At 57.0% G+C, this 16,643-nt stretch overlaps 3 protein-coding genes across 6 annotated transcripts in view; 1 reads left to right on the top strand and 2 right to left on the bottom strand.

Moving 5' to 3' along the window:
• Nucleotides 1-838: 838 nt before the first annotated feature.
• Nucleotides 839-9,262, top strand: PAIP2 (poly(A) binding protein interacting protein 2). The gene is made up of 4 exons (XM_017830435.1): nucleotides 839-943; nucleotides 4,406-4,571; nucleotides 6,814-6,993; nucleotides 8,117-9,262. Exons 2-4 carry the CDS (start codon nucleotides 4,434-4,436, stop codon nucleotides 8,180-8,182), a joined length of 384 nt encoding a protein of 127 aa, XP_017685924.1. The 5' UTR covers nucleotides 839-943; nucleotides 4,406-4,433; the 3' UTR covers nucleotides 8,183-9,262.
• Nucleotides 9,263-10,863: 1,601 nt separating this feature from the next.
• Nucleotides 10,864-15,402, bottom strand: SLC23A1 (solute carrier family 23 member 1). Of its 4 annotated transcripts, none has more exons than XM_017830370.1 (15): nucleotides 15,304-15,383; nucleotides 14,729-14,881; nucleotides 14,410-14,511; nucleotides 14,142-14,299; nucleotides 13,961-14,049; nucleotides 13,813-13,880; nucleotides 13,546-13,727; nucleotides 13,328-13,448; nucleotides 13,069-13,225; nucleotides 12,741-12,888; nucleotides 12,517-12,622; nucleotides 12,310-12,439; nucleotides 11,953-12,096; nucleotides 11,715-11,810; nucleotides 10,864-11,585 (listed from the first exon to the last, which is right to left on the bottom strand). In XM_017830370.1, exons 1-15 carry the CDS (start codon nucleotides 15,337-15,339, stop codon nucleotides 11,341-11,343), a joined length of 1,935 nt encoding a protein of 644 aa, XP_017685859.1. In that variant the 5' UTR covers nucleotides 15,340-15,383; the 3' UTR covers nucleotides 10,864-11,340. The 4 variants fall into 4 exon arrangements, with proteins under 4 accessions (XP_017685859.1, XP_017685858.1, XP_017685862.1 ...); XM_017830369.1 differs by having other exon boundaries at nucleotides 14,410-14,514; XM_017830373.1 differs by having other exon boundaries at nucleotides 10,865-11,585; nucleotides 14,729-14,806; nucleotides 15,304-15,402.
• A 313-nt stretch (nucleotides 15,403-15,715) lies between these two features.
• The window catches only part of MZB1 (marginal zone B and B1 cell specific protein), a 2,958-nt gene continuing 2,030 nt past the window's right edge, over nucleotides 15,716-16,643 (bottom strand). Inside the window, exons 2-3 of the mRNA XM_017830374.1 lie at nucleotides 16,064-16,168; nucleotides 15,716-15,973 (exon numbers count right to left, since the gene is read on the bottom strand). Of these exons, the coding sequence (XP_017685863.1) occupies nucleotides 15,796-15,973; nucleotides 16,064-16,168 (283 nt within the window). The 3' untranslated portion in view covers nucleotides 15,716-15,795. The remainder of the gene's footprint in view (nucleotides 15,974-16,063; nucleotides 16,169-16,643) is intronic.

Raw genomic sequence — 16,643 nt, forward strand, 5'->3', positions numbered from 1 at the left:
CACTAACACACACTTTGAGGCTTTGCAATTGCACCTCGAGATGTTTTTGTGCCACACGTTTCCCATGTTACAGCTGGGGCAGGTGTCCTGAGGGGGTTGGTGACTCCAGATTTTATTCCCTGCTAACTTCGATGGCTCAAAGGGCCTTTGACTCCCTTGGTATGTGGTTTCTTTGCCTCAGGGAGGTTGTGAAGCCCAGCCTGGAAGCCACCGAGGCTCGAAGAGCACTGTGGGCAGGGTGGGGCACGAGAGTCATCCCCACCTTGTCCTGAGGAAAGGAGAGACTAAAAATTGCTTTTCAGCACGTTTGGTAAATGGGGTTGAAGCCTGGGCACACAACGTGGCTCCAAGAAACTGGGGGGTGTTTGGGGAGCCCCTTTTATGGGCACGGGGGGGTTCGATAACCCTTCAATGGGCACCGGAGGGGGTTCGAGGATCCTTCAGTGAGCACCGGCGGTGCTGGGGACCCCCTTTAGAAGCACTGAGGGGTGTGTGAGGACCGCTCTCTGAGCACCGAGGGATGTTGTGGAATCCCCCCCAACTGCCGGCGCCACAAGATGGCGGCCGCCCCGCCGGACTGCTGTTCCCGGCGTGCCCAGCGTGCGCCGCGCGAAATGGCCGCTAGGCGCCGCGCGCGAGACTACAACTCCCGGTACACCTCGCGCCGAGTAAGCGCGACAAACACTACATGTCCCGGCATGCCTCGCGCCGCCCCTCCCCATTCCCACCCCACACCTCCGAGGGCCCGGCCGGGCGCGCGCCGGGGAGGGGCGGGGGCGGGGGCGTGGCGTGCGCGCGCCGGCGTTGGCGGAAGTGACGCGCGTGCCGCGGTGTGTGGCGGAGCGGGCCGGGCCGGGCCGAGCGCGGAGCCGAGCGGGGCCGGTGGGGCCGGTGCGGCCGGGCGGGACACGGCGGAGCGCCGGCGGCTCCTCTGACACCGCAGGTGAGCGCCGGGGGTCGGCCCCGGCTGGTTGGGGGGGCCGGAGGGCGCCGCCCCCTCCCCTGAGGCGGCGCCGCCGCCGGGCCGCGGCCTCCACCCCCCGCGGCGGGGCCGCCCCTCGGTATTGTCTGCGGCGCCATCCGGGGCCTGCGGGGGCCGCCGGGCCGCAACAAAGCGGGGGCGGCCCCGGGGCCGAGACAGCGGCACCGTGAGGGGGGTCTGACACACGCTGCTCCCACAGACACCGCCTCGCTGGGCCATAAAACTCAGCGCAGCGCTCGGAGGCCTTTATATCAGATATAAACCCGCGCCCCGCGTGAAATGATTAAGAAATGCGCCTATTAGACGGGTTTAATGAGCTACGTCGATAACTGCGCTAATCTAAACTGATAAGGGGGAGCTCGGCCGCGCTGCTGGTTCCGGGAGGAATCGCCGCCTGATAAACAACTCGCAGGGCTCTAAAACACCTTTCTTTAATCTTCAGCGGCCACTAAACCCCTCACGTGTTGCTCTTGGGTGCTTGAAGCAAATATCTTAGTTTTTTAACTCCAGTTTTTCCCCTCGCGGGTGAGGCCCAGGGCGCTGTGCGGGTTTAGGCCTGACCTCACCTCCGGAGTGGGCGGTGGATAATCTTCTTTCGTGACTGGGTTGTAAATGCGGAATCTTCAGTCACAAAGGCCTGAATTTTAATGATGGTCGGGCCGGGGCTCTTCGTGGCTGTAACTGCAGCAGAATTCAGGGAAACCGGTAAATTAGGGATGTTGTGGAGCAACGAGCTGTACCCTCCATACAGGAAACAGAGTTCACTGAAAGCCCTGTTGTTACAAGATTCCTAATTTCTCATTTAATTCCTAAGATAAAAATCCTTTTCTTTTTCATGTCTTTCCTTCTGCACCTGGAGTGTTTTTCTTGCCTCACTCCCACTCCCCACCAAAATCCTGGAGTAATTTGGGTCAGAACCTCCCAGGGTGTCCCTGTGGCAGAATCCTCCCGGTTTTCTATTCCTCAGCACTACCAGTGTTACATTTCCTCTTCCAGTGTAAGGAGCTTTGAGCTCCTCTGCTTCCCACCTACTCCCAGTTGGAAAAGGTGTTATTTTTGTTCCCAGCAGTGTAGCCTGGCACTGGGTTTGTTTTCTGCAGCAGCTTGCCTAGACTGGGACTTCTTGCAAGACTGAAGTGGCATTTGGCTCTTCCCCCTCAGAATTCCCTGCAGCTCCTGACTGAAATGTTGTATCCAACACCAAGGAAACAGGACTGATCTTGTCCTCACACGTGATCACAGAAAGCAGCTGGTTTGTCTTTTAAAATGTAGAAATGGGAAGATTTATTTGTTTTATTGGAAGCTGCAGAAAATGAAATCAGGAGTGTTGTGAAGGACTGGCCTGGGGATTCCTCACTGTTCCTGCAGGATAAATGTTGGTTAGAATGTTTTCCTGTGGGAAAGACATGAATGGGCTGGGGGGTTCATCAGAAAAAAATCAGATATTCAGGTTGGGCCTGAGGTGCTGCTGGAACCTCCTCATCCTCATTGTCCTGGGGTAGTGATGGACAAAGCTGGTTTGGTCCAAGCTGGACTTCCCTCCCTCCCTCCCAAAGCTGTAGCTTGTGTTCTGTGGGAACGCTTCAGGAATGGGGAAAGCAGCCCATGATTCAACAAATGAACCTTCCAAGCTTTTACAGAAACAAGTAGGGTTGGTTTGCTGGTTTTGGGTTGGGTGTTTGTTTTTTTTTTAATTATTTTTACCTTTCTGACTTGTCTGGGTACAGTCACCTTTGTGCAGGAGCTGCCTGAGTTCCTCACACACTGCTGAGGCACTTTCCTTCAGGGGAATAGGAATATCAGATGAGCTACACAAAGGGAAAGGTGGAAATGCCTGTCAGTAAAAACAGAAAAAAAAAAAAAAGAAATTAAGCTTTTTAGGCTCTTATTTCCTGCACTCCATCCCATGTGTTGGCCTGGGAACAGCTGAAGTGGCTTAAAGCAATTTCAAGCTTGAATTGGGATGTTAAATGCACTGTCCTTTCCTGTTTTATGTTAAACGCTGCCAATAATCCTTAGCAAGTTTGTTTTGAAAGAACATCAAAAGGAACCTGTTTTCCCTTGCTGGAATACCGGGGATCTGCCCCCATTTGTGGCACTTCCCAGGGAGCTGCAGTGACTTCCCATGCTGGGGGTTGCCTTTGATTTAAAAACCTGGAATAGAGCAGGAATCCAGGCAGGTTCCTCCTCCTTCGTGCTTTCCTTAATGGGTCCTTTGGATGTGGCAGGTTTTTGACCTGGTATTATCAAGAATTTTGACCCAAAACTTGCATTAATTCCCTAGATAACAGGACTGAGTGGAATCCAAAGAGAAAATGTGAGGTGTTACATGATAAGCCCTTGAACTGTAATTAAAAGACAAGGCTGTAATTTGACACCCCCTTCTCTGAATTAGTCACTCTTTGATATGCAGACAAAGAGCTAAAATGGTGTTTTGAAAATAAAATAAAAATATTTTCCCTCTCTGCTGCATCGTTTCATTGCGAATTTCAGCACAAGAAAAACATTGAAATTTGGGTGGGTTTTTTGAGCTCCTTGCCTCACTTTGTATACTGTTTTTAAAAGAATTAATACTAGCAAGATCAGTATCCAAAAAATACTCAACTTTTGCAGCACTGATCTCTGTACTGGAGCAGGTACAGGAAGGGCAGCAGTGTTGTCTCACTCACCTCAGAACACACCAGGATTTGCGTGAGCAGCCCTGGGGCTCTGAGCCCAGGGTGATGAGCTCCAGCTCATGGCCTGGTGGAGCGGCTCCAGCCATTCCTGGGACAGGGATTCAGGTTAAATTTAGGATTTTTCCTGCTTTGGACCCTCACTAGGTGGAACAGACCTTGCTTGCCAACTGTACCTTTGTTCCTGGAGCTCAGGCCTGTCACATATCCAGGGCATGCTGAGAGATCTCCAGGCTCAGTCCATGGTGGAAAGTGAGAGGAGAGGCAGGAACTCTCTTCCAGTGCCTCCTGATGTTGTCTTCACCTGGAGCTGCCCAGGCAGTGGCCTTTGTCTCCCAAAGCAGCTCTGAGAACTTGGCCCTGCACGGGGTCAGTGCTTGGTTGCTTCTTTCCCCGTGAGGTTTCCCAGCAGTGAAACTTGGCTGTGCCATCACACACAACACTCAAAAGTGCTTTGGAAAACAAATTCTCATTTGGAATGTTGCCTTAAACACTTTCCTACTGCCAAGTCTGTGCGCTTCCTGTTTTTTCCTGTCACTTTTCATTGCCTTTAGTGAGGTTTAATTTGGGAAATTAATTTGTCAGTGGACTGTGCACACAATGGGAATGGTGTCAGTGATGCTTATGATATCGGAGCTCTGCTGCAGCGGGGGAGAAGCTGCCTGGAGCCTCCAAATGCAGGTGCAGCCTTGCTGGGCTGGTGCAGGGGCTGTGGAGTGTGCCCGTGCTGACTTGCTGTGCCCCTCAGTTGCAGGTTTGGGATCGAGGTCGCAGCCATGAAGGACCCAAGTCGCAGCAGCACCAGCCCCAGTATCATCAGCGAGGACGTGATCATCAACGGGCACTCCCACGAGGACGACAACCCCTTCGCCGAGTACATGTGGATGGAGAACGAGGAGGAGTTCAACAGGCAGGCAAGTCCCCCCCTCTTCCACGGCCTGGCACCTGCCTGATCACTGCCTGGCTGAAGGGGCAGTGCCAGGGGTTGGCAGCTGGGGTATGAGATTGGCAGTCCTTGGGGGAGGAGGGTTTAGATCAGCCCTGAGAGTCATCCTGGGGAACAGACAAGCCTCCCTTTCTCTGGCAATAAATACTGATTTTCTGTAGTCTCGGTAGAAAATACAGGAGGTACAGCGTGTTCTGATGCATCCATTAATTCTGTACTCCTCCAGGAGGGAGGGGGAAAAAAGGTGTTGACAGATGTGTGTGGCGGTTGGGAAGGGCTGGGCCGGGAGCTGGACGTGTGTGGGCATGCTGGCTGTGATAGTCCTGAGCTGGAAATTCCAGGTGCACAGCTGTTGGGAGCAGCACTGCTGTTCCACAGGGAGTGGGAGGACAGAGCTGTTGGGTGACAGTCCTGCCCACTGTTTAGTACCCAAGAGCCTTTGAGCTGGCCTTCTCCATGGGGTGGGGAGGAAGCCTTCCCTTCCTCTGCCACCTGGCATCAGGCCACCATTCCCTCTCCCGTGGAGGCTCATTCCATGCCCCTTTCCCATTCCCACCATGCTCTGTGCACTCTGTGTCTGTGCTCCAGCAGCTGTGGCTGAGCTGCCAACATCAGACATGGCAGCAGCTCTCTGCAGAGGGGCACTGAGCCTCATCTAAAGTCAGGTGTGCTCCCAAAAACTCCATCCTCTTGTGCATTGTTTCCTGTTTGGTGGCTTTTTCCCCCTGGGAACTGTGCTGTAGTTGGCAAATGGGGTGTGTAGTTCTCTGGAGCTGATGTTTCAGGCGCAGACTCCGTTGTCAGAGCAGAGGAGAGGTGGGAGCGTGACAGGAGAAGGGACATCTCAGGCAGGCAAACACCAGTGGCAGCCTGGTCACCACCTGCTGCAGGCACAGCCCTCTGGGAGCCTGAGCAAGTTAAACTTGGGCTGGAAAACACCAACAGGCAGTGCTAATTTCCAGACATTTGGGGAATTAAATGTTATTTAGTACTCCAGGAGCTGCCATTGAGGCACCTGTAGGGGTACAGGCTGTAACCAAACCCCAGGAGCTGGGCAAGCCCTGCTGTAACACGAGCCTGTGGCTGTGTGCCCACGGTGTGCAGGACAGAGGCAGTGCCATCCCGCTGGGATGGATGGGAGGTGCCATCCAGACCGGAGTGCTGCTTTGGGGAAGCACTGAGTCAGCATTCCAGGCGGGGTTTGGAGTGCCTGGGCAGTGGCTGGGAGCACATGGCAATGAGTCCCTCTTCCCCAGAGCACCAGGTGAGCTCGTGGGTGTGTTTGCCCCACGGACAGGGACACAGATTTCACAGGAATCCTGAATTCTGGCGTTAACATTTTCGGTTTAGTGTTTGTGTAGCCGAATTTCTGCTCCAGGAAATTCGAGGAGGTGTTTGATTTCAGAGTGAAGGACAAATAGGAAAACTTGTTTGAGCTTCCACTGGGTGAACTTCTAAATCTGTCCTGAATCATTTTTCCACTCCCTTATGTCTGAGAAGTCATTCACACCAGCTTCTGTTTCCCTGCTTTCCAGTGCTAAGCACTGTGATGCAGGACATGGAAAACTTGTGGAATGAACTCCCTCCAAAGCTTGTTTACTGAACAACCAAACAAAACTTTGCTTTAATCTCTGCACTGGTCAGTTCTGCATGGCTTGGTTTGTCCTGCTCTCAGGACAGCAGGGCTGCATTCCTGACAGCTGCTGAGATCGGGGGGGTTCCCAAGGAGAACCACAGTGGGTGAACACACAGCCAAGGAGATGCTGCTTGTTCCAAGAGACAGGCAGGGGTTGTTTTCCCCCCAGGAGTCCCGCAGGACACTTTCCTGGGGAGTGTGCCCAGCTGTGTGTGTTGGCACAGTTCCCTTCCTCATACTTGCAGCAGGTTCAGTCCAGACTAGTTGGTACAACTGAAATTTTTGCTTGGAACCAACATTTTCCTTCTCCTTGAGTTCATAATAAGCTGCAAACAAAACAGCTGGGGCTGGGGTTGTTCTCATGCCGTTCCCTTTTCCCAAGTTCCTGGGACAAAGCACTTTCCTACACTGTTAAATGCCAGCTGATGGCCTTCCTGCCACCTGGGCATGGTGCTAGGCTGGGGTCCTGCTGGATAGCTGGGAAGAAGGTCAGCTGGGGGCACACACCTGGGAATAAACCCCCCCCAAGCTGTCAGCAATGTTTGTTGCTGAAGCAGATCCTTCTCTTGGACAGATCGAAGAGGAGTTGTGGGAAGAAGAATTTATCGAGCGCTGTTTCCAGGAGATGCTGGAAGAGGAGGAGGAGCACGAGTGGTTTATTCCAGCCCGTGATCTCCCACAAACAATGGATCAAATCCAGGACCAGTTCAATGACCTTGTTATCAGTGACAGCTCATCGCTGGAGGATCTGGTGGTAAATTCAGTTTCTCCTGTTTCTAAAACTTGAGTGTTTGTCCAAGGCTGGGTTTTACTGCTGCTAAGGGCAAGAGAGAGTCCTTCACAGGAGGGCTGAGCCTGTTAAAGGTGCCTGGCTGTGGGGTAGTGTGGGTGGGTAGGGGATGTGTCCTCATGGGACCTGACCTATTTGGTGTTTTTTCATGCCCACGTGGAGCCTTTCCCAGTCCATGGCACAAGTTCAAGAGGCTCTGGGTGTGTGGGGAGTTATGAAAGCACACTGTGAGAGGGTCACTGGGCACCTCTCACTGAGCCCTGGCCCAGGGTCTGCTTGGGACTGGGAGAACTGTAGAAATTCTAAGGAAGGGCAAAGCAGCCAAACTGTGATATTTCCCTCTTTTTGCTGTCTGACTTCTGTCCAGAGCTTAACTCAAAGGAAAAGGCAGTGTGTACTTATTTTCCCTCACAGAATACGAAGTTCCTGATACAGAGTACAAACCCCACACTGTCACAAAATTGCTGTGGGATTCAGATGCAGACCCCGACTTTTTCAAGCTAAAACAGCTGCAGGCAGCAGTTTCAGACTCAATTAAGAACAGAAAAACCTAATCCTCAATTTCTTTGTGATGAAGAGCTCATTTTGAAGGTGCTGGTGCCCACCTCTAACTGCAGGACACTGGGCAGCAGCAGCAGCTTGCCAAGGGGGAGGACAGGGTAGTCACAGACATGTAAAAAATCAATACACTGTTCATACACATTAAATTCCCAGAAGTGGCTGAAGTTCCTGGAACAAGTCACCTCTTGCTTAAATAAGCAAAATTAAAAAACCTCATGGCACGTTTTAACAGCTCAGCTTGAGAAAAGGCTATTTCAGCACGAGGGGAAGCTGCTGTGTTGGGTGCATGCCTGTGGTTTGCTGCTTATTCCCTGAGCCCTCCTCTGGCTGAAACTTCAGGTGGAGCTGAGGAAGGATGGATAATTCAGGGAGTAGCACATGGGAGTGGACTTTTCTTGGCATCATAGACTGCTTATAAATGTATGCCTGACTGTTCCTGATGCTCTCTGCCTCTGATTTGTCTTCAGCTTGAAAATGGAAGATGAAAATAATGATTGAGCTCGATGTCTGTTTTTCCCTTCCTCAGGTCAAGAGCAATCTGAATCCAAACGCAAAGGAGTTTGTTCCTGGGGTGAAGTACTTAAACATTTGAGTAGACTGGGCCCTCTTTTGGTGGATGTAGCACAATTTCCACACTGTGAAGCCAGTATTAGAAGATTTAATTGTAAAAGCTCTCTCTTCTTGTCACTGTGTTACACTTATGCATTGCCAAAGTTTTGTTAGTCTTGCATGCTCAATAAAAGTGCTGAGACTGTTATTAAGTAAATCTGTCAAAAGTTTAATGGAAACATAATCGGGCCTGGCTCTGTGCAAAGGAGGCAGTGAGGTAAGAAGCACCAGTCAAGTTGAGACAAAGTACCACGTTAATAAAACCTTCTGCAGACTCTGACTTTTTAAACAGGACTTGGAATTTGCGGTGAATGGTCTGTTTTTACCTAAAGATGTGTTAACTGGTGCTAGCTTGCACCTGATAATGCCTTAACTTCCAAATGAAAGTGAGGAGATCTGATTGTTATGCAAATTAGCTAATGTTCCTTTGAGGTATCAGTGTTGTTACTAATGTTGATTTTCCCCTTACAAAACATGCTCCTGGGAAGCAGCTCGAGCTTTAACCCAAATCGTGAGCTTTAACCCAAATCTTACAGACCTGTACAGAGTCCTAGATCTCAGCTACTGAACTAACAGCCAAGTGATTGGGAGGAAGAAATTCCCTGTACTTTGCAGCGTGTTCCCGCATTAGAAACGTTCCACTTCCCGATGATGTTCAAGGAATGTGAGTTTTCATCACAGTTTCTTCCAAGACCCCGGTGCCGTACATAGCACTGCCTATGTAACCCTTAGCATCCGACTTTCCATAGCTGGATTTAACCAGGCAACCCCCAGCATTAGTGATTTGAGTGGTGCTTTTCCCTTGCTTTGTTTAATCATCACTACACAATAGTCTACAGCACAACGACTTTTTTGGGTTGGTTTTTTTTTTTGTTTTGTTTTTTGGTTGTTTTTTTTTTTCCTCTTTTAATAAAGCTAGAACAGTTTTGGCTTCTTAAACTTCATATTTGGGTAGGTTAAGCTGCCATACGTGTTCAGTGTGAATAGTGTTTAAGTTGAAAATATTGTAAAAAAATTATATTTTTTCAAAAATATTTAAAAAAATAAATAATAGTAGAACTGACGTGGTGGCTGTCTCGTGAATGGGCATCTTGCACGGGAACTCGCTTGGCAGCGCCTGCAGAGAGGGCTGGCACTGGATGTGGTGCCTGGAAGGCTGTGGAACCTGATGGCCCAGGATCCTGGATGAAGCTGGACTCTGATCTTTTCATGGAATCACAGAACTGTTTGGGTTGAAAGGGACCTTAAAGATTCATTTTCACTCCCCGCCATGGGCAGAGACGCCTTCCATTAGACCAGGTTGCTCCAAGCCCCATCCAGCCTGGCCATGGACACTTCCAGGCATAGCAATTTCTCTTTCCTCACGCTCCCTGTGCTCCCCCTTCATTCTCCCAATGACTGATCCCGGCTCAGCCCCACTGGCAGCCCTGGGAGCAGCTCATGGCTCCAATAAAGCTGCTCCTGGTGCTTGGCATGAGTTGTGGGAACTCTGGAACTGTGGAATTGTGTGGTGGCTGCAACAGTCCCGTCCATTCCTGCTTCCTAACTGTCCATGACTCCCAGAATATCCTAAGCTGGACCCACAAGGATCACAGAGTCCAACCCTGGCCCTGCACAGCACAGCCCCAGCCTTGCTGTTGATGTCTTTTGGGTTTAAGCTCCGATTAAACCAAACGGGAACACCTCAGGAGCTGGAGCTCTGCAGGGCTGGAGGGGGAGGCAGAGCCTTCCCTCAGGTGTCCTGCAGCAGAACTACATCATTTGTACTCCAGGGGGGAGAACCCCTCCCTCGTGGGGGAGTTCAGGCACATGAACCCATTTTACTGTTGCTCTGTGAAATGTTGCTGCAGTTATCCCAGGCTCTGCCTTCCCTACCGGAGAGCCGGCCTTCCCAGAGCCAGCAGAACTACCCCGGCATTTCCACTGGAGATGGTTTATACTCGAGCACCTAAACACAGAAAGGCAGGAAATAACACACCACTGTTCCACAGCCAATTTTTATCAGGAGTGGGAGAGTTTCACCAGCAAGTCCTGCGTGGTTGCAACTTGTCCATGAACCTCGGCCTGTCCACGGTCACCTCGGGGTGGTGGCAGCTGAGTGCAGCAGCCAGGAGCCAGCGTGTGGAGCACCTGCCTGGCCGTGGGCTGCTCTCCTGGCGTTGGTGTTATCACCCTCCCATATCCCAGCCAACTCCGGGATGTTTATTGGAGAGGTCTCCACTGGGATGGAGCTGCCGCTGTCCTGTCCCTGGGTTTGGGATGTGACTGGAGCAGAGGTCAGTGGCACCTGGTGCTGAGGTTGCTGCTGAGCACCACTTGTACCACATCCAGGCTTCCTCTCACTCCTGCTCCAGCCCCAGGAGTGGGCTGTGGGGACAAGAAGCTGGAAGAGGCCTGATCAGCCACCTCTGGGCCTGCAGCTGGGGACCCACTGCTGGCACCAGGCAGTGTCACCGGCACAGCCAGGACAAAGCCAGCTCTCCAGAGCTTCCCACACACGAGGGGTTTGCCAAGGCCTTGTGCTGAGCTGCCTCTCCTGCTGCACCGGGTCAAGGCAGAGCCCACCTGGATGAAATCCAGCGTGTCTCCGTGTCGGGCAGCCTGGCAGGGAGTACAGAAAGGTGCTGATGCAGCGCAGAAGGGTTGAGGGAATGGTGCAGGAGGCAGCAGAGACACTGGTAGGGCTTGTGTGCTTGAATATTTTATTACTTTTAATGTATAATCTTAAATTAGGCTTCCTAAGGCTGGTCTGGACACTGCTCCACACAGAGCCTGCACCAGTGCTGGGTCACCCTGCCAGAGCTGAGGGCACAGCGTGGAAATCCATGGCCCTGGGTGGGAGTTGGTGGCCCCGGGGCTCTGGCTGACTCCAGCGGTGGCAGACAGGCTTCAGCAAGTGCTGGATGAGCCTCAGCCGGCTGAAGGTTGGGGTGGAGCAAAGCACGGGGGTGGCACTTCCCAGGCGGGTGCCCCCGGAGCTCGGGGTGTCCCCCGGGAGCAGCGTTGCGTTTCCCTATCCCTGTGTCCGAGCCGAGCACCAGGAGCCTTGGCTTTGGCCTTGGCGAGTGCTGATGGATCCCAAGAGCCTCCCTGGGAGCTCGGCTGGGCCTCTCCAGCGCCGGGCAGGAGCCCTGCCCTCGCTCAGACCTTGGTGCACACCGACACCCCGTCCGCGCCGTCCTGCTCATCCGCGGCCGCGCCGCCGCCGCGGGCCCGGGCCCTGAACCCCGTGAACACCGGGCACACGGGCACCCGCCGGAGCCACCGCGCCCTGCGCACCGCGCCCATCCCGAACGGGAAGTCGTAGCTCCGGAGGCTGGCTCCCGCCGTGCTGTCCGAGTGCGCTCCCGCCTTCCACTGCACCAACCCTCGCTCCTCCTGCGTCCCTGCGGCAGCCGCGACGCCCAGTGTCACCCCCTCGCCCTGCCAGGCCCTCTGACAGCTCCAAACCGACACGAATCTGCCCCCAGCCCTTCCTGCTCCCCCCCTGCCCCGGCCCTGTGTGTTGCAGTTACCCGGGATGGTGTTGTCCAGGACGAAGGCGATGGTCCCCCCGACGAACATCTCCGTGGTGAGCAGCACCGTCAGGATCTGGTCCAGCTCGGGGACACCTGTGAGAGCGAGAGATGGAGCCGGGCTGTGCTGTCATGAGCTTATTAATCAGTGCTTCCCTGGGGTGGGAGACCACCTGGGAAGTCCCCCCTCCTCTCTCCCTAAATACCCCAAATTAGGGCTTTTCGTGGCTGAGGGTACCTGTGTTAATGGCCCCGGGGTTAGAATCCAGGTAGTTTGGCAGCGTGAGCCCGAAAAACATGGCAAAGCCCAGCACGAAGAGGTTTCGGGAGGAATTCATGTCGACGAACTGCAGGTTGGAGAGGCCGACGGCCGTGATCATTCCTGCCGGCAGAGACGCGGCGATGCAGGCGGAGGTGCCCGCGGGAGCCGGGCACAGGGAGGGGCTGCCCCAGCAGGGGTGCAAGGAGGCGGTCACGGTCCCACCCAAAACTGCCCTGCATCCCTTGGGCTCACCAGCCCCAAAATCTGCGGGGACATGGCCCAGGGCTGCTGAGAGCAGCGCTCCGGGTTTGGGTGCGGCTGCGCCGCAGTTACCGAATAAGGTGCAGAACATCCCGCCGAGGACGGGGTCGGGCAGGGAGGCGAAGAGCGCCGTGAACTTGCCGACCGTCCCCAACACGAGCATGATCCCGGCCCCGTACTGGATCACCCTCCTGCTCCCCACCTGCACAGAGACAGCGGCAGGCGGTGACGGTGCCCGCGCCCCCCGGCCGAGCCGGGATTCCTCCCCAGCTCCGGTACCTTGGTCATGCCCAGGACGCCGATGTTGGGGCTGGAGGAGGTGGAGCCGTTGCCGGTTCCCAGCAGCCCCGCGATGATGCAGGAGATGCCCTCGGTGAAAATGCCCCTGAGGAACAACGCGGTCGGGCTGGTCCCCATCCCACTCTCCTGCGGCGTCCCTGACCGGTCTCCAGGGATGCCACGGTGTGAGCAGGGTACCGTGGAGGGGCAATAGGTGTCTGTACCTGTTAATGGCATGCACGGGGGGCGGGGGGGCCCCTGCCAGCCGGGCACAGGAGTAGTAGTCCCCAATGGACTCGATGATGCCTGCCAGCGTGGCACTGAACATGCCCAGCACGGCCGCCGAGGTCACTGTGGGCAGACCCCACTGGCCTGCCCGGGATCATAGCAGGAGGTCAGGGTTGGGGGCCACCTCAGGCCCCCCTGGTACTCACCACTTCGGGGCCCCCCACGGGTGTTCCCCAGCCCCAGTGATGCTGCACCAGCTCCCCACATCCCCCAGGGCAAAGGGGTATCAGGAGGTCCAGCCCCCTGGGGCTGCCAGGCACTCACAGGGGTAGGGAACCCGGAACCAGGGGGCCACTGACAGGATCTCCCCCCGGGCATCCGTCCTGGCCTTGTACCCATATTCCTCGGGCTCGCTGGGGAAGACACCAGTGCGGGTCAGCACGTAACAGAACAGCCACACCACCATGATAGCCAGGATGATCTGCAGGGCAGAGACCAGGGAAGCATCCACAGTGCTTACAAACCCATGCCTGGAAAAGGAGGGATTTGTGGGCACTCCAGGATGCTCCCAGCCAGTCCCTACCGGGAACATCTTGAAGATCTGGAAGCGAAACAGGACGAAGCCGCGGCCCCGGCGGTAGCCGGGCAGGCAGATGGCAACCTGCCGCAGGTACTGGGCAAACAGCACGATCAGCAGGATGGTCCTGGGGGAAGAAAAGCACAGGGTCCCTCGTGCCCCTGGCGTCCTCCTGGCTGCATTGGACAACCCTACCCCCCTGTCCCCCCGTCCCTGTGCCGTACATCACAGCGATGCCCCAGTGGGAGCCGGCGCGCTCGCCGGCCGCCTGGAACACGGACAGTCCGATGAGGGACACGGTGGGGGTGACGGTCAGCGGCCCGATGTAGCTGAGCAGCGCCCCGGGGAGCCCCAGCAGCCCGATGACCACCTCCACCAGGCTGGACACCATGATGGCCCCCTGGATCTGCAGGGCATGGAGAGGTGGAGGGAGGGGGGTCAGCGGCCTGCCAGGGGTTTTGGGGTCCCCCGGCGGTGGTGGCAGGATGTACCTCTCGCATGCGGGGCTGCCAGATGTGGGAGGTGTTGAGCGGCAGTGACCAGTTGCCATAGATCTGCTCTGGGGGGGGAGGGGGGTGAAGTGGTCCCGGGGGGGGCAGGGAGCAGCTGGACACCCCCCTGCACCCCCTCTGCCCTCACCTTCAGGAGGGCATCGCCACTTCTCCAGGGCCAGGATGGACTTGGCAGGGATGAGGAAGGCCAGCGCGCTCGCCTGGAAGAGGGGCAGCCTGGGGGGACGAGAGGGGATCCTGTGCCCATGGCCCAGGGGTGGGCAGGACCTGGGGGTGGGCAGGGGGTCCCACCGGGGCCACGGCTCTACCTGATGCCCACGGTGGTCTGGATGAGGGTGGTGATGCCCACACAGGTGAAGATGGTGCCGATGAGGTAGCTGACGGTGAGCTGGTCCTTGCCCACGCACATGCTCTCGGCCAGCAGGAACGGGATGGCGACAGTGCCACTGAAGCAGGTCAGGTAGTGCTGGGGGGCAAGGGGGGCTCAGCAGGGTTGGGGGGGCCATGGGTGCCCCATGGCACAGGGAGCAGGGGCTTGGGATCTGCCAGTGGGGCTCCCCCCTTTCCAGGCTGTACCTGGAAGCCGAGCAGGATGCAGAGGTACCAGGGGGGCACGTCCTCAATCTTGTAGAGCATGTCCACCTCCGGCTGGGGGGGCCTGGTGCCCACCCTCGGGTCCTGCTGTGTGGGGGCACAGCTCAGTCCTGGCTCACCCTGGGGACTGGGGGCAGGGAGTGGCACCCCACACTGTCCCCATAGGTGGCACAGGCTGCCCCGTGGGAGCCCCTGTGCCCTCAGGGATGGTGAGGGGTCCTGGCCGGCTGGTCTGCATCCCATGGTGTGTTACAGATGGATTTGGGGTGCTGTGCTGCCCACGGGGTGCCCCAGTACTCACCCTGCCCTCCGCAGGCGGCTCCTTCCCGGGGGTCTGTGGGGAGCCAGCAGGAGCAGGAGCCAGAGCCAAGTTCCCATTCTGGCAGTGAGGGTGAGGTGGGGGCTGGGTCAGTGTGGGCCTGGGTGTCCCATGGGAACGGGGCTGGCCTCTGCCCTGGGGATGTGGGGGGACACCAGGCCATGGCTTAGCCTGTGTGTCTGCTCAGTCCCACCCGGCACCACCTCTGACCCTCAAAAGGGGTCTAGGCTCCAAAACCCACTGGTCCCTCTGTGATGGTTTGTCCTGGAAAGTGTGGAGGGGGGTTCCCGCTGGCCCTAGGGTGCCTAGACCACCCTGCAGGTGCTGGGAAAGCTGGCACAAACCAGTCCCAGCCTCAGCATCTCTGCATGTCCCGTTGGTCCCAGGATTCCCCTCAGTTCCCAGGCTCATCCCGCCCTTTGCCAGCCCCAGCAGGGCATCCTGACCCTGCGCTGGCCATCGCGTGAGTCAATACCCCTGGTCACCACCTCCCTCCCCGCCGCCCCGGGACGTGACGAAGGGATGGGGATGGGGACAGGGATGAAGGCTGCGTTCACCTGGGGCTTAGCCAGGTCCCCCGAGCGGGTCTCCATCCTCCGGCGACGCGTCCCCGGCGGCGATGTCACCGCTCGGGGGTTTTATGGCCGTGGGAAGGACTTTAGTCACCTCCCGGGCGGTGGCCGTGGCAGGGGCGGCGGGCGGGAGGGCGGCCATTGGCTGCGGGTTGTGAAACCAGGGAGCGCAGCCCCGGGACGGGTCAGCCATTAACTGCTTTAATTGGGGCTGCACCCGCCGGGAGCAGCGCGTGGTGAAACATTAGAGCCGGTGGGTTACAGAGTAATTCCCGGCTCGCCGGGGTCCGGCCGGGCGGGACAGCGGCTGCTGCCGCATCTGCCCCGGGCTGCGCGTTGAGAGACAGCGGCGACAGCGGCGACAGCGGCGACAGGTGACACCGGGAGGGCTCCCACCGCCCGGCACGTGTCGGCTCCCGCCGGGGACGAAGTCGGCTCCGAAGGTCGCCGGGGCATTAAGCATTAACCGCGCCGGGGCTACAGCTCGTTCTGCGGCGCCTTGCGGGGGGCGGGCGCCCCGGCCTTGCCGCCGCCGCAGGGCCCCTTGTCCCCGTGGCACAGCAGCTCCCGCAGCGCCGCCGGGCCCCGCCGGTGGCTCTCGTAGATCTGCGCCTCCCCCTGCTCGCCCACGTAGCCGAGGCACATCTTGGAGAGCCTGCGAGGAGCCGGGGTGGTCACGCTGCATCCCCCGCCCTGCTGGGGGGACAGTGCCCGGACCCCCCTGCATTGCCAAACTCGCACTTACCTGCCCGGCCACGGTCCCCCCGACACCATCACGCTCACGGGCTCCCGACTGGGCAGCCCCGGCCCCGCCAGGCGCTTCTGCCCGTCCAGCTCCTGCACCCCATAACTGCGGGGAGAGGGGGGGCGGGAGAAAATAGGGTCCCTGGGAACACCCCTGTCCCTGGGGACACCTTGATCCTGGGGGATACCCTGATCCCTGGGGCACCCCAATCTCTGGGGACACCCCTATCACTGGGGACACCCTGGTCCCTGGGGCACCCCCATCCTTGTGGACACTCTGATCCCTGGGGAACCCCCATCCCTGAGGACACCCCCATCCTTGGTGACACCCTGATTCCCAGGGATACCCCTATCCTTGTGGACATATCTATCTATGTCGGGGACATCCCCATCCTGGGGGACACCCTAATCCCTGGGAACACTCCTGTTCCTCGGGACAACCTGATCCCTGGGGGTACCCTGGTCCCTGGGGCAACCTTATCACTGGGGACTCTGATCCCTGGGGATACCCTGGTCCCTGGGGCAACCTTATCACTGGGGACTCTGATCCCTGGGGATACCCTGGTCCCTGGGGCAACCTT

The sequence above is a fragment of the Lepidothrix coronata genome, unplaced genomic scaffold (assembly GCF_001604755.1).
Source record: "Lepidothrix coronata isolate B3197 unplaced genomic scaffold, Lepidothrix_coronata-1.0 Scaffold178, whole genome shotgun sequence".
In the NCBI taxonomy this organism is placed as follows: Eukaryota; Metazoa; Chordata; class Aves; order Passeriformes; family Pipridae; genus Lepidothrix; species Lepidothrix coronata.